This window comes from Tiliqua scincoides, chromosome 4, assembly GCF_035046505.1.
Source record: "Tiliqua scincoides isolate rTilSci1 chromosome 4, rTilSci1.hap2, whole genome shotgun sequence".
Classification (NCBI taxonomy): Eukaryota; Metazoa; Chordata; class Lepidosauria; order Squamata; family Scincidae; genus Tiliqua; species Tiliqua scincoides.
This window is the reverse complement of record NC_089824.1, coordinates 105,503,984-105,520,993: the sequence shown is the minus strand read 5'-3', so window position 1 is coordinate 105,520,993 and position 17,010 is coordinate 105,503,984. Positions and strand designations below refer to the sequence as shown.

The following is a 17,010-nucleotide window of genomic DNA, read 5'->3' as shown; positions in this document are numbered from 1 at the left end:
AAAGGGGGAAAAAAGTAAACGGTTTAAACAACACCAAATACTTTTCTGCAGATTAATGTAAATTTATTTTCAAACACATATGTGCTCCTTAATGCCATATTCTCCAGAACCCTCATATTTGACAGAATAAACAATTACCAAGAAAATGTTTTTTCGGTGCAGACTTGCTTGGTAGGAATGGCCAATGTGAGTGTAGTTAATTTTTTAACTTCATTTTTTAGAGGAGTTTGGCTTCTGGCTTTACTCTCCTTAGTTGTAAAGGAAAGCAACTCAGTGTCTTTTAGAATTTAGATCCTTAAAAACGAACCAGTTTTATTTCAAGTTAGGTTTTTGGGGTCTGCCATCCACAAAAGTTTAAGTGTAATGCTATGTCGGTACTTATTGCAGCAAACTAACATGCCTGCCCCTCTTCTTCTGTAGAATATATTTTCTTTTATTAGGATGAAACTTGTCCGTAGAATATTACAGGACAGGACAGTACATTTATGGGCCGGTTCTTACGTTCTCTGAAAAGGAGGTCTTAAAGCCATCATTTAGATTCTAGAGTACATAAATATTTCTGGTATCACCAGCTACTATCACCCAGTTAATCATTTGAAATACCAGGCTTCAGAAACTCCACAGATTAGTCTGTGCTTAGGCCTAGTTTTCATTGAGGTGGTGAACCTGTTTTGGGCTATATCACTTCAGACTGCAAGTGTGTAGAGGTTGTGTGTGTCACTTCATGATTGAATGCCACTTCAAACAGAAATATTCTCTTCACATAGAAAATAGCATTTCAGGGAGAAGGTTAGACTTTAGATGCCTAACCTTCTCCCTGAAGGTTTTTCAGGGAGTAAAAAAGAGCTGGTTTTTAAATTTGTTCTTATAATTTATATTATTTTAAGAACTTTCAGTCATATGATCCCAGTCATATGAACATTGTGGTTTACACAGTTAAACCATCTCAGTGAGAAATAAGCTTTACTTAGAACTCTTTCCAGTTTGGACATAAGTAACATCTCATATAACACTTCTATAGCTTTGTCTTAAGCGTAATTTTTATCATGTCATGTTGGCAACCTTCAGTCTCGAAAGACTATGGTATCGCGCTCTGTACATGCTAGGGATTCCAGCTCGTTCCAGGACTGTGTTGTTGTAACTTTTATAGTATATAAAAAAAAGTTAAAATTCGTAAGTTTTCCATAAGATTCAGAAGTTCAGTGCAGAAAAGTACAGCTGTCTGTGCTGTGGTTTTAGTCAAAAGAAGTGGCATATTCTGGCTCGCACAGGGCCAATAGCTTCTTCTCCAAATGCTTTAGGAGAGGAACCAGCAGGTAAGGTCATCACCCTAGATGCCTGAACACGAAAACTGTAGTAACCGAGGATGAGTCACAACCTGTCTCACCCTTCTGGAAGTTGCTCCTTCATCCTCTTCCATCTCTGTAATGTAGGAAGTGTGACTGTAGTGGTAGTCACACAGCAGGTTCTGACCTAATGTGCTGGTGAGTACAGTACTGTGAACAAATCTGCATTAGAACACTGTTATAACGATCTCCTATAAGGCTGTTTCATACATTTCCAGGAACATATCCACAGTGTTATCAGAGGTATTGTTGTATATGATCTCACTTTTGTTCCATGCAATGGCTCCTCTTATTCCATAGTGGAAAAATTGCTTAATTACCTGCTTTATGTGCATGCTTTGGCATTCACTCCAGTGCAAGATGGTAGAATTGTGTGACCCTGACATTCTTCTTTTTTTGCTTTTATGGAAAAATTAGGGACAAGTAAACTCCAAAAACATGAACTGATGAGATGCATCTGGGGCCATCTCTCATCTGTAGTACCCTAAGGGGCAAGGTCTTGGTTTAAGGAAGGGCCAGGGCTCTGGCATAATATAAAAGGGTTTCATTCTGCCTCGGATCTCTTGCTCAGGGCAGATGCTGCTTCCAAGTATTCTTAGCCAAGTAATTTGATGGATGCCTCTTTTATTTCCTCAGCACGCTCTCTCCTGTCCCTCTGTGAGGTGGTGAAGGAGGACACACCCGAGCGGGTAACCTGTGTGGGCATGTTCATGTTCCTTGTCCCCTCCCTTCCTTTTGTGTGTGACCCCCTCATGGGCTACAGGCAAGGAAGCTTGAAAGAGGAGACTGAAACACAGGCAGCCTCAGATTCTGGGTTCCATGCTGTTCCCGGATGAGATTGAAATGGCCCTTCCTCATCCAACTCTCACCTGGTCTGGTGAGCTTTTTTGAGTGCCCAGATCAGACTTTCTTCTTGTGGTGGGTCTTCTTAGGCTATGGTCTTGCTGTTTTTCTCCTCTTTCACCTTCTGCACTGGCATGTGCAGTGTTTCCAGTTCCGTTACTGAACCATCCATTAGCCAGACAGCCACTAGCTGACAACTTGGATTCTTTTTTTTACTTGATTCAGATATTTACACCTCTGCGACTCTTCAGAGGATGCTCTACAAATTCAATTACAGGAAGCAGTTCTCAGTGTTTGCCAAGGGTAGGAGTGGGGTTTTGATGGACTGTTAGTGTGAGGTTGAAGAAGTGGAGAATCAATGTACATGTGACAGTTGCGTTCAAACTCTTAATTTTTGTTTATCAAGCAGCTGCCATGAAGACCCCATCTAGATTGGGACTATGGCATGGGGGGGACTTTAACCCTTTGGCCCTGCTGCAGTCCCTATCTGGATCTCCTCCACCATCCTTTCACCCCTTTGCAGCTGCTCTTTGTCCTGGGAAGGAAGCTCCCATTGAGTTTCTGAGGAGGGGGGTTCTAACTTATGACTGGGTAATTTCAGGAGTGAGATTTGCACTAGTTTAACTTCACAAGTTGGAATTTGGTATTGATTGCTCTCTCTCCGGGAAAGCAATTGGAATACCGATAGCACAGGTCTACACTTGTTTACTCAGAAGTAAGTCCTGTTGAGTTCAGGATTTATTCTTAGCAAGTGAGTTTAGGATTGGAGCCTAAGAATACAAGCAGAGGATTACTATGTGGTGTGAACATATTTGAGCTAAAGCATGGACAGAGCATCCATTAGGCAAGATGATGCAGTTTGTATTAGGGGCAGATTGTGGGGGGGGGGAGCAAATTCAGGGTGCCCTTCACCCTGAGTCGGCTGCTGCCACTGCCTCCTTCCCGCCTGCTGTGGATACCCCCCGCACTGATCCACTTTGCGCCTGCTAAAGCAAGCCACAAATGGATCACCCACTTCCTTACTTTGCTCCAGGGGTGGTTTCTTCAAACACAAAAAGTGCAGAACTTGGATTTACATGTGCTGCACAAACAAGGGAGATCCTTCTTTTGTGTGGTCCCATTAAATCAAACCAGAAACCCTGCACTTTTGCAGACTTTTGAAGGAACAGTGCAAGCTGTGCAATAAGCAGCTGTGCTTATTGGACCTGAGGCGGCCTCAGTCGGCATTCCAGGCTACGCCACCGCTGGTAAGAAGCAGACCACATATCTGGCATTCTGTGCAACTTTCCCTCAATTTCATTTTTAATGAAAAGCAGCCGCTGAAGATTGCAGTCAGGAGCAGAGGAAAGACAGGTGGGGAAGGGGGTCTTGAGGCCTATCCGCTATCTGTGTCTGTAAAAGAAAGCTTTTGGGGTTGGGGGGGCAGTTTTGAGTGCAGCAGCAGCAGCCAGTGATTAAGAAATCCCTGTCCATCTATCTTCCCTTTGCTCATTATTGCAGCCTCTTGAGTCTCCACTTCAGGAAAATGAAAAGTTTGGGGAAGGTACACAGAACTCTATTAACATGTCGGTTGGCTCTGAGCTGAAGCTTGGACCTTGGTGAACAGACAAGAAGGCAACAGGAGTAGGAGATCCTGCAGGTTATTAGGCAGATGGGATCACAGATAGGGGTGTGAAGAAAAAGATGAGTTTCTTTAGTCCAAAGCTGCAGGGACTGAGTCAGTGTAGGTAAAATAAGCCTTTTGAGAGGTGTATGAAAAGATGAAGAACTGTTACCTGAAATGTTTTCAGCAGGGATAGAGATGACTGCAGAAGCAGGTTTGCGGCCACTGTGCAGTGCACCATATGCAAAGGAGAAAGGCTTTGCTGGGAGACTGGTCCCTGTAGCAAAAGGCCTTTTCCAGTTTGAATATGTTGTTCTTGTGAGGCCCACTGCATACACCCTTTGCATGGGTTTGAATATCTACTTCTGTCGGCGATGCAAAAAATGTACCCGAAACTGAACACTTGGTGAAACTTGCAGCATCTCAATTCATCAGCTCCAGCGACTGCTTTGTTCTCCTCTGTTCCTCTTCCCTTCAGCACTTTTCTCCCCAACCGCAAATGTTCTGTCCAAGCTTCAGTGTGTGGACCGGTTTGTGTGCATGTGCGCATGTGCACATGGAGTAACGTCAAAGTGTATACCTTGCATGAGTCCTGATCTGTGTGTTGTACAGTATGTGTAGGTGCTTTTAGTGGGCACATCTGTGCATGGTGTAAGGTACATACTTGTAGTCACTTTTAGCACTAGAAAGGTCTTTGCATGATAATGGTGTGGTCCCTCCTCTCTTTGCATGCCACAGTCTGTTGTGACCTGCATACTTTGGGGACTCTTATTGGGCCAAAAGTGACCACACCAGCATTTCCTCTCCTGCCTGTTTGCCTATGAGCCTCAAACCAAGGTCCTACAGGATGCTTATAGTATTGTGATCTTTGATCTCAAACGTTAAAAGATATCTTCTCGGCTTAACGTATGTTTCTGTCTGGGCATCATACTAGTGAGTTGGATGCCTGTACCTGTGTTTTCTCTTTGAAGCTGGAAGGCACCATCAATTCCTTTTGTGTATGTAATGTGTACAGGTGTGGAACTATCTTGGTAGGACATGCTCTGGAGTCACAGTGTTGTTCGTATTGGAATGGGAGGTGGAGAGAATGTGAGCTCCCAGACCTAGCCTTCTAAAGTGTGAACCAGTTCAGTCTTTATGGAGTTACGCATCAGAGATACAGACAAACAGAGGCAAGAACTCGCAAGGTCCATTAAGTCCAGGGTGATTTTTTTTTTTTTTGGAGAGTTGACATTCTCAACAAATTAAGATGTAAAGACGTCATTCCAAAACTACATTAAAACTTTAGTAGAGCATCACTGCTCTGTACTGAGCATGTCTCGGAGTCAAAGGATGAGTGATGCTTAAACATGCCAACATATTTCTGCGAGCTGCACATTTTATGTTGAAGGGGCACATGTGCCTCATAAGCCACGGTTTGGCCACCCCTGCAATAGCCTTTTTGGAGAGACTCAGCAGAAAAACTGCACAAAGGTAAAAAAGAGTTAAACAGCCTGTAACCCCATACTCTCTGTCTGCATATCTAAGAAATCCTGATTCCAATTGCAGCCCTGCATGGCTACTGCTCTCAGCTAAACTGAAGCCTGTAACCATGTGAGGATTTTGGCCCTCAGGGTGTTTCCTTTCTGCTTGAAGAGTTAACTGCCTTCTCCTGGGAGTAATGTGCATTCCAGGGAACTGCTTTGCCAAGTGCCCCATGTTACACTTCAGGATTAACTGAAGTGTTTATGTATCCTTGTGACAAAGACATTAACAAAAAAAGGTAAGGTCTTAGAGGAAAAAACAGCTCTGAATATCCTTTTTTAGACAGCTGCTTTTGCTTGAATCAGATTGCTGCAGCTCTTAAATTTCATTTGCACCAAACTTTTCTGTTATGCTGTCCTTAGTATAAAATATTAAAAGTGCAGTGCTCGCCTTGGTGCACCAGCAGATGACCCAGTAGGCACTGGACCTGGTAAGTTTATGTGGCAAGCAGTGCTGGGCAGTGAAAGGGTGGGGAGGGGTTGTAACGGGGCAGGGGAGAGTGGAAATGGGCAGATCAGATCCCAGGTGGGGATGGGATCAGCAGCAGCCTCATGTGCTAGAGCCTATTCCCCTCCCTGGGCCTGATCCGACAACCCAGGGCAATGCAGACTTGTGCATGTTTGCAGCAGAAGCTGTGTGCCCAGTGCTAATTTTCTGGGAACTGATAAGGTCAATAAACCACTGCTTCTCAACACCCTCCTCCCCACATACCCTCTTTCCAAACCAAGATTTTCATGCATATAAAAATTTGGTTCTTTTTTTGGTTTTAAGGGGGAGTGAGTACTTAAAAAATGTAAAATCAAAATGAAATAGAAGGGGCGGCAGCGAGCATTCAAATAGCTAAGAGCCCAATCCTATCCAACTTTGCAGTGCCAATGTAGCCTCAAGGTGAGGGAATAAATGTTGCCTTACTTTGAGGAAGTCTCCATGATTGTCCCCCTATGACAGAATGCAGCATGCACCCTGTTGGCACAGTTGCATCAGCATTGGGAAGTTTGACAGGATTGAGCCTTAAGGGTGCAATCCCAACTAGGAGTTCGGCTGGCGCAAGTCCCTTGTGCCGGCCCAGGGGTGTCGCAAAAATGCCACAAAGCACTTTTGCGCCACCCTGGAGGCAGTTAGGCAGGCACAAGGGACTCCCGCACATGCACTGCTTTTCAAATCACCTCCTCCTGATAATGCTTTACAGCAAGCAAGCAAGCCATTGGGATCTTCTTGTACCCTTTGGCATGTTAGATGTAGATGAGCCCTCAAAGGCTAAATCAGAACTAGGACTACTGTATCTTGTAAGAAGTGTGTGTACTCAAGTAACTCTCAATTCAGTAATAAGGATGATTAGCAATGTATAGCACGTTTAGAGAGCTTGGTGCGTATTACCTTGATATAATCCTTCAAGGGCCCTGCAAGGTAGGGCAAGTATTATCCTCAAAATATCCCCACTTGTATCACTGTGGTATCTTTCATAGTCTATTCTCCCTGTGCAGTCTATCTTGCTGGGTTTTTAGGTAGCACTTTTACCTCCAACCCTGACATAGCCTCAAACAGATGAAATTAGGGACCTGCTTGCAACATCCCTGTTCTCATGGCAAGAACCCTTTCTCTGTTACATACTAAGAAAAGATGTTGACTACTTGACTGCAGGCTATTAGTTTGTTCTGCCTTCAGTAGACTACCCTGTCCTGCTCTTAACAACGAAGAGGATGATTATTCTTTTGGATAAAGAAATACTTAAAAACATAATTGTCCTACTAAAAAATGTTATCGGCAAGCAGCTCAGTACAGCAGCTCAGTACTACAGCAGCTGTAGTGTAACAGGCTGTGCACTGCATGCTACCTTGGCGATCATTTGCATACACTTATTTTATTAGCAGCAGAGGCGAGATGCATCTGTTCGCCACCCTGTGCCAAACTAGATGTCACCTTAAGCCCATCATTCACACTGACAGGCTTGTCTTTCAAAAATGGCAGGTATGAGGAGCCCAATTTGGCCTGAAACTGCACGGAGATGAGACACAATAGTCCTTGGCCTCCATTATGGTTCTGATCCTGTTTGGGTCCCCAGACAGCTGTTTGACATGGAAGAGAAGCTCCTCTTGGCACCAGTGGGAGGGTATTCGGTCAGATGAGAGACACAGGAAGCCATTCTGGATCCAAACTGGGGGAGCAAAGGATCCATTTTTCCAAGGGACAGCAACCAGAAAATAGGGGCTATTCTTGGTAAACAGAAATACTTGTGGTGAATTCTCTGGTATGCTTGTAAACATACATTCTTAACATGTACCTCTAAGCTGCTTAGCTTAATATGCAAATCTTTCCATAGTCACCTTCAGAATATGAAAGATTTGTCCTTTCTTGAACAGAGTTTTGGGACTAGAGATTAAGATCATTGGATTGGAACAGTGGGATCTAGGAGTGAGGAGCAGGGGAAGTCTGCTCATTGGTATCAACCTGAAAGGCTGGGCTATGGTAGAATCTCACAAAAAAGCATGAAACATTTTTCCCTTACATGATTTATTAAAGTCTATGAATCAGAAAATGTAGGCAGAGTTCTCGGCAGCTTTCTCAGCCAAAGTAGGTGGCCCAGAGGTAGATCTAGAAATTGTGCCTTTTTCAGGTTATCCCGCCCTGTGGTGGTTCATGCCCACCCTGTAAATTTTTTTATAAATTGCACTCCTATTTGCTGATAGTATTTGGATTATTTTTACCCACTTGCATTGAATGGGAAGCTGAAAATACTGTGCATCTAGCAGAGTCCTGATGGACCCCCGAAATGCTCTTAATATGATTCATGTCTATTTTAAACAGTGTTTTTCTGTGTTTAAAAAATGGTGAGGGTCAATTAAATCTGAATGCTATTATGTAACGGTTGATGTTAACACGGCAGGGTATTATACACCCAGTGTCCTAGTGCTGTTATATCCCTGTACTGTCAAAAGAAAATGCTGAAGACAGGATTGGGTGTGTCGTCGTCACCCTCCTTGGAGATGGCATAATGCTCAGTGAAACCCACCTAGGTAATGGGTTTTTTGTGACTCACTTTGGGAAATGTTTAGCCTCTGTGCCAGATCAATAAAGTACATTTATTGTCCAGCTGAGGGTTAAGGGTACTAGCTTGCCTGTGACTCCTTTGCTAGTCCACTGAAGGTGGTACCTCTTATGAATGATTACTGATGGGAGTATATTTGGAGGAGGCTTCCTGGCTTATTCCCACCTGATTTTGGTCCTTCCTATCTGGTTCTTCTATGTCAGTATGCACCAGAGGGTAGCAGCCTGTCCTGCAGTACAGGCTTGCTCTAAAGTTCCTTTGGATGGCATCTTACCTCTCTTTGTTTGTTCCCCTCTCCTCCAGCAAACAGAAAGGTTGGCTACGCTGTCACCTCATTGCTAGCCTCGGAGCTGACCAAGGAAGATGCCCTGGGTGCAAGCAAGCCAAGAAAAGTACGGAGAAATGATGAGGATGGAGACGTCCCTGCTGAAGAAGACCCTGTTGAGTCTAAAGGGGCAAGCAGCCGTCAGAACTAGAGTGGCCTTCAGGCTGTGACTAAAGCCTTTGCCACAAGCACATTTTTACAGAGGAGTCAGACACTGCGTCACTTTGCAATCTTTTATTTTTTTTTATTTTTTTATTTTTTATGGGCTTGGGACAAAGAAACAATTAAAGTAATAACTTTTGCCTTGCCCCCGCTAGGGCTGTTTTACAACATCTTTGAGCCTTGTGATCATCTCATCTTGAATCTGCCACCTGCCTTCTATCTATCTGAAAATTAGAGCTGCAAAACTTTCTGCAAGGCACACACCATGTTTGCAGCAGAGGTGAAAGATGCTGCTGGGCTGGACCCCCCTTCCCTGCAGGCAGCGGATGGGGAGTGATCCTGAGAGGGAAAAGAAAACAGAGGGGAGAGGCCAGAACCCCCAGCCATCTACATGTTTCCCTGCATGGAGAGTTGCCAAAGCGCAGGAATCAACAAACTGCCTCAGCCAGGACTTTTTTTTAGCTGCTGATACCTTGGGCAGCTTGGCCTATTTGCATACCCCAGAAGCCTCTCTCTTCTTAAAAGGTCCCCCTCCAGCAGAGCTGGAGGGCCTGAACTGGTTCCCTTGGCACTGTTTTATAACAGGAAATCTTATGGGGCATCTTAGTTGTATTTACAGTTTCACCAGCTCTTATACTGTGCAGTAGCAGCATAATCATTTTACTTCTTACCTAACAGTGGGGAAAAACAATCTTTTGATTCACTGTGGGGGAGGTCATCATTTTGTCTGAGTATGGTGTAGGATCTTTTTTTATCTTTTTTAAAATTTATGTTTATTTAAAAATATACATTCCATAATCATATAACAATCTTTTTTCCCTTTTTTCTTTTTTTAATTTATGTTTAATTTTAAAATATACATTCCATAATCATACAACAATCTTCCCCCATTTTTTTCTTTCTTTCTAAATTTATGTTTAGTTTTAAAATATATGTTCCATAGTCATACAAAAATCTTTCCCCCCCTTTTTTTTCTTTCTTTTTAAATGTAGGTTTCATTTTGAAATAGACGTTCCGTAGGCATACAATCGTTTTCCCCCCTTTTTTTCTTTCTTTTTAAATGTAGGTTTCATTTTGAAATAGCCGTTCCGTAGGTATACAATCATTTATCCCCCTTTTTTTCTTTCTTTTTAAATGTAGGTTTCATTTTGAAATAGACGTTCCATAGGCATACAACAATAGTTTTCCCCCCTTTTTTTCTTTCTTTTTAAATGTAGGTTTCATTTTGAAATATACGTTCCGTAGGCATAGAACAATCGTTTTCCCCCTTTTTTTTCTTTCTTTTTGAATGTAGGTTTCATTTTGAAATAGCCGTTCCGTAGGTATACAATCGTTTATTCCCTTTTCTTTTCTTTCTTTTTAAATGTAGGTTTCATTTTGAAATCGACGTTCCGTAGGCATACAACAATCGTTTTCCCCCCCTTTATTTCTTTCTTTTTAAATGTAGGTTTCATTTTGAAATAGCTGTTCCGTAGGTATACAATCGTTTATCCCCCTTTTTTCTTTCTTTTTAAATGTAGGTTTCATTTTGAAATATACGTTCCGTAGGCATAGAACAATCGTTTTCCCCCTTTTTTTCTTTCTTTTTGAATGTAGGTTTCATTTTGAAATAGCCGTTCCGTAGGTATACAATCGTTTATCCCCTTTTCTTTTCTTTTCTTTTCTTTTTAAATGTAGGTTTCATTTTGAAATCGACGTTCCGTAGGCATACGACAATCGTTTTCCCCCCTTTATTTCTTTCTTTTTAAATGTAGGTTTCATTTTGAAATAGCCGTTCCGTAGGTATACAATCGTTTATCCCCCTTTCTTTTCTTTCTTTTTAAATGTAGGTTTCATTTTGAAATAGACGTTCCATAGGCATACAACAATCGTTTCCCCCCCTTTTTTCTTTCTTTTTAAATGTAGGTTTCATTTTGAAATAGCCGTTCCGTAGGTATACAATCGTTTTCCCCCCTTTTTTTTCTTTCCTTTTAAATGTAGGTTTCATTTTGAAATAGACGTTCCGTAGGTATACAATCGTTTATCCCCCTTTTCTTTTCTTTTCTTTTTAAATGTAGGTTTCATTTTGAAATCGACGTTCCGTAGGCATACGACAATCGTTTTCCCCCCTTTATTTCTTTCTTTTTAAATGTAGGTTTCATTTTGAAATAGCCGTTCCGTAGGTATACAATCGTTTATCCCCCTTTCTTTTCTTTCTTTTTAAATGTAGGTTTCATTTTGAAATAGACGTTCCATAGGCATACAACAATCGTTTCCCCCCCTTTTTTCTTTCTTTTTAAATGTAGGTTTCATTTTGAAATAGCCGTTCCGTAGGTATACAATCGTTTTCCCCCCTTTTTTTTCTTTCCTTTTAAATGTAGGTTTCATTTTGAAATAGACGTTCCGTAGGTATACAATCGTTTATCCCCCTTTTCTTTTCTTTTCTTTTTAAATGTAGGTTTCATTTTGAAATCGACGTTCCGTAGGCATACGACAATCGTTTTCCCCCCTTTATTTCTTTCTTTTTAAATGTAGGTTTCATTTTGAAATAGCCGTTCCGTAGGTATACAATCGTTTATCCCCCTTTCTTTTCTTTCTTTTTAAATGTAGGTTTCATTTTGAAATAGACGTTCCATAGGCATACAACAATCGTTTCCCCCCCTTTTTTCTTTCTTTTTAAATGTAGGTTTCATTTTGAAATAGCCGTTCCGTAGGTATACAATCGTTTTCCCCCCTTTTTTTTCTTTCCTTTTAAATGTAGGTTTCATTTTGAAATAGACGTTCCGTAGGCATACGACAATTGTTTTCCCCCCCTTTTTTTCTTTCCTTTTAGATGTAGGTTTCATTTTGAAATAGACGTTCCATAGGCATACAACAATCGTTTCCCCCCCTTTTTTCTTTCTTTTTAAATGTAGGTTTCATTTTGAAATAGACATTCCATAGGCATACAACAATAGTTTCCCCCCTTTTTTCTTTTTAAATGTAGGTTTCATTTTGAAATAGACGTTCCGTAGGCATACGACAATAGTTTATCCCCCCTTTTTTTCTTTCTTTTTAAATGTAGGTTTCATTTTGAAATAGACGTTCCGTAGGCATACGACAATCGTAAATCGTAATCATAAATTATAAAATCGTACGATAAAACAAAATCGTACAATACAACAATCGTAAACATAAATTTTAAAAAAAAGATCCTCCACCATATTTCATTTTGAAATATACATTCCATAGTCATACAACGTTTCCCCCCCTTTTTTTCTTTCTTTGTAAATTTAGGTTTCATTTTGAAATATACATTCCGTAGTCATACGTTTTTCCCCCTATTTTTTGTTTTTCTTTTTTTTAATTTATGTTAAGTCTGCTTCTCAATATTGTGGAGGATCTGATCCTTCTTTACTGTTTGCTTTGAGATGATTTTGCTGCTCTGCTGTGCTTCTACTGTTGCCTTTTATTCCCATGAGCTCTTCTTACCACTATGGAAGTTATATTGAAACTGTAATGACCCTTCCAGAAAAGGGGTAGATTGTTCTCTGCTCACTAACTGTGGGGGTAGCATGCGGCATCTCTCTGCATGCTTTTGAGCCAAGAGGAATTAATTTTGTATTGCTCAGCATCAGGGAGGAGCATCCCACCTCCCCAGGGTCACTGCATCCCCAAAGGAATGAATCTGGGGTTGTGGTTCTGTGCTGTGTACTGTTCTTTAGGACTTGCCACTGGAAGAGTGTGTGTACAATCTAATGTTTTGTGGCAAAATCCCTTGTGCAAATACAGCACAGGGTTTGCAAGCTGCCACTTGGGCCTCTAATAAACTGTGAGGTCTTCTTGTTTTGACAACGGTCGTGCCATGCAGTCCAACATATCCTAACCTCCAAGCAATTGCAGAAGAGGGATGGAGTCTCCCAAAGTGAAAGTGACTTTCAAATGCATCTATTTTTCTATAAGGTTTTGTTTTTAAAAGGAAATGGTGGTTAAGCAAAAATTGTTGAAATATATGCATGTTCTTGGAATTGTTTCCTTGCACTGTGTTACATCTTCTAATAGCATTCCCCTTAGGGACTAGGTGGAGGACTCTTTCCCCCATCTCCCAGTTAGGTTACTCCACTAAGTAGTGCTGGAGCTCCTTGCAACACTTCATGACACCACCTACTACATTTCTGTAGGCAGGAGTACCTCTCAAGTCACAGAAGACTTGGAGTCTCCTCATCAGCTGCATGCACTCTAAGAACAATCCCTGCCATGAGGAGTGGGGTGGCACTTCTGCAAATGTTGTACTGTATAAACCAAGCCAGCTGGTTATTTTGGTTGAACAGCATGGTTGAGAGCATAAGCCTACAGAGGAAGGGGCTGAGAAGTGCCATTTCCCCTAGAAGTATAGATGTGATATAAGTCAGCTTCCTTCTGTTAGGAAGGGTCAGTTCACAGGCTGACCCTAACAGAAATCACATTTGCAATGCAAAAACTGGGCCATGCAGACATCTCTGTTGCCTTTTTAAAATGAAGACTTGAAAGTTCAGCGTTTAAAAATCATCTGAAGGGACATTTAACTTACACACAAAAATATATAATATTCTAAGCTGCGTAAACTTCAGTATTCACCCATGAATGCTGATAATCTAAAACGAATTTTGTGAATGTCTGAAAAATCTGAGATACTTCAGTGGATGCTGGCAGTATGTTAAGCATCTGTGCTCATTTGTCTGTGGAGAGAAACATCTATTTTTGGACACTTACAAAATTCATCTGAGATTATCACTATTTGCAAGTTGATGTTTGCAGGATTACTGTTTCACCAAGTTTTGGATAGCCTATTTACATATACAGGATCATACATGCTGTACATACTTGGTCACAAGAATTGTAGAGCAGAGCAATGCATAGAAGTCCTAATTTTCCATGCCTGCCTGTGCTACTCTTCAACCCTGCATCTTCTCTTTCCACCTTGATTTCCTGAGTGACCAGGATGCACACTAATGGCTAGTTTAAGTGTTACACACCAGTGGCTAGTTTGACATGTTCACCTGCCTATTTGCCACATGAAAGATGAGTTTTTTGAAATGGAAAGGAGTTCTTCAAAAGCAGTTTCCAGAAGTCCATGAAGAGCATTTTAGTTCAAAGAAGAAAAGTCAATCCCATGGGCTAATGCAACATATTGGGCATGCCTAAAGTAACTTTTTGCACCCCAACTCTAGTCACTGACATTTCCCCAATGAAAACGAAGGTGGGGGAAGAGGCCTTCCCCTGCCATATTGCGCCAATGTTCAGAAGGGGCAGTAGAGCAAGGTGCTGAGGAAAAAAGGCTTCCTCCATTCTTTGGCACATGCTGCCTCTTCTGGGACTTTTTAAGCACCCCCCCTCCCCTTCCACAACCTGTCATTCTATACCAATCTCCCTCAAAAACAGTTGCATTGTGACAGCCCTGCCATGTGTTTTTGTATGCAATAGATGTGGTTGTCTTGTCATTTCAATAGAGGGACAGGACATGGCCAGGCACTTAGTGCGTCTCTGCAAACTTGAATAGGTCGTGTGGAAAGTGGAGAGAAGGAGAAAGAAAAGAGATGTCCTATTTAGTACTTCGAAGCAATTTGCTAAATGATTGTGCCAGAGGCAAAGCAGATGTGCAAGTACAAAAGCCTGTTTCAAACAAAACTCTCACAAAGTATCACAAGTTTGTTATTCATCCTCCTCCCCACTCCCTCCCCCAGGATGTGTGGCATGGCCCTTTTGACATGGCCCTGGCCTCATGTATTGGCCTGACATTCCACAAGCAGTCCCTTTTCCATATCCTTCTGCTCTGTATTGAGCAGCTGGAACTTATAGCAACACTGCAACATAACTGCAGCTGAAAGGTAGGAGGAGGGAAAAGATGGCTTATTTTCCTCTAGGAGATGCATGGACTCCTTCAGAAGAAAATGAGAGACTCCTTTTAGGGGAATGTTTGCTAGATCAAAACATGCCCCAACTCCTGATCTTTAGCTCTCTTGGAGTGATCTCAGATGTGGGTTTTGTTTTCTTCCCTTGAAGGTAATATTTATTTTCATTCCTAGGGAAGGAACTTTGTAGCTGGATTTGGGATGTCCTGGCTGCTGCCTCAAACATTCGGCTGTTAGTCGGAAGTGTTGTCCTTTGTCAGAATAGTCTTCCCTTGTCCTGTCCTTATTCCTCCCTAGCACTGAATGGCTGTGTAATCACTCCTGTTGAACAAAAATAAGCAAGAAATAAGAACAAGAGCATTTGGGGATGGTGGTGGGGAGAGAGAAACCTGTTGCCTGCTCTTGAGACACAGATCACCAGCATCTGAATTGGGGGTAGTTCCCCCGCCCCGCATGAAATGATTTCATGTGCAACCTAGATTTTCATATTCTGAAGGCAGAGTTCCATATAATAATTGTACATTGACATTTATGTCTATTACAAAGGATTCAAACAAGACCCCTAATAGGAAATACTGATTGTGGCAGAGACGTGCAGTAAAGATAATCTTTCTTCCCCAAAAATGAGTAGTTGCATTTGCTCTTATGGATGGAAAGTAGCTGCATTTGCTGTGACATTTGGCTGTCTCCCCCCAATACTGGTGTTACCAGTATAGATCAGGAAGGAAACTGGCCCACACCAGACAGGATCCCTGCATGCAGTCTTCGGCTTTTTCCACAAAACTGGTTTCTACTCCTGTAAAAAAAAAAAAGCAGGAGGTGGAGCTACTGCATTTGGGTACACTACCGATGGGGCAAGTCTGCCCCCTTGATGGGCTGGGAAGCAGGGATAGTCTCCCCAAATGCAGACTTGACTTGGAATGAAATAACTTCAATTCACTAATATGGAAGAAAATAAGTGGTTTTATTGAGTGATGCTCTTGGGGCCAGTAGATCCATCTCCTTGGCCCTGACGATGGGACTCAGGGGTAGATGTACAATGGTGGAAAAACAGTACAGGAAAAAAACCACTCAGCAGCATTCAGGGTCACCTTTAGAGTGGCAAAATCCAGCCCCTGACCCAGATGCTGGACTAGGTTTGGTCTCTCCACTTAATTTCTTCCATCACGTTGAATGGTTCTTTTCATTCCTATGGAAGAAAACAGCCTGGCTTTATTAGTTTTAAAGATCTAGTGCTCTGTCTTGCGAATCCAAGAAAAGGTGGCTTGCAAATTAAAAACATGATATAAAACAATAAAAAATAAATACTACACACTAATAAAAAACATACCACAGTAGGAAGGGGATACATCAAGCAAAGTCCAGCCCAAACAACAAAGCCTTCATCACCCCTGAAACATCAGCAAGGATGGAGCTGTTCTTAACTCAGGTGAGGGAGTGTAATTCCAGATACCAGGTGCCAGTACCAAGAAGGTTCTGTTACAAGTAACTGCCAACCAGCTGGGGTGGAGGCCTCTGAGATGTCCTCACAGGATAGGCAGATTCAGTCAGAGGGAGGCAGTCTAGAGCTGTAAAGGTCTTTACATCGTAATCATTTCAGCAGTGGAACAGATTGCAGAGGGAGGTGGTGGATTCTTCCTCACTGTAGATCTTCAAGCAAGGGTATCCTGCTACAGGCAGGAGGTTGGACTAGAAGATGAACTTGTGGGTCTGTTCCAAATCTATGACTGTGGTCATCACCAGCACTTTGAACTGTACAGGAAGCCAATACAGAGTCACAATCCCACGCACCTATCGGCATCCTAGCAGCTGTATAGTAGTTTCCGAAAAGTCTTCAAAGGCAACCCCACATAGAACACATTCCAATAATCTAATGTGGATGCCACCACTGCATGGGTAACCATAGCCAGCTCTGTCTGACCCAAGAAAGGATGCAGTTGGCATACCAGCCAAAGCCAAGTAGAGGTGCTCCTGGTCAAAACTGATGCCTGCATTCCCCTAATTCTGTACCGTTTGACCTGTTTTGCCAGTGTTGGTGATGACACTCAGCTCTAGCCTGCTTGAAGGGGGGGGGGGTGGTGGCAGTGGAGCAAGGAGGACACTTGAGCCACCAGCTTGTCTGCCTTGCAGGCTGCCTACAGCACTGAGAAGAGAGAAAACGCCCATTTGGGCAAAGGAAGAACATACTGCACTGTCTTTTCTTAACATGATTTATTCTGCTAGTTTCCATGCAGATGGGTGGGTTCGCACAAAGGGGTAGATTCAGCACAGACTGCATCAAAGTGTTTTCCTCAGTGGTAAGGAACTGCTTC

At 42.3% G+C, this 17,010-nt stretch overlaps 1 protein-coding gene across 1 annotated transcript in view; it reads left to right on the top strand.

Annotated features, from left to right (window-relative positions):
• The window catches only part of DIAPH1 (diaphanous related formin 1), a 97,900-nt gene extending 89,062 nt beyond the window's left edge, over nt 1–8,838 (top strand). Inside the window, exon 27 of the mRNA XM_066624521.1 lies at nt 8,666–8,838. Coding sequence (XP_066480618.1) covers nt 8,666–8,838 — 173 coding nt within the window. The remainder of the gene's footprint in view (nt 1–8,665) is intronic.
• Nucleotides 8,839–17,010: the final 8,172 nt, after the last annotated feature.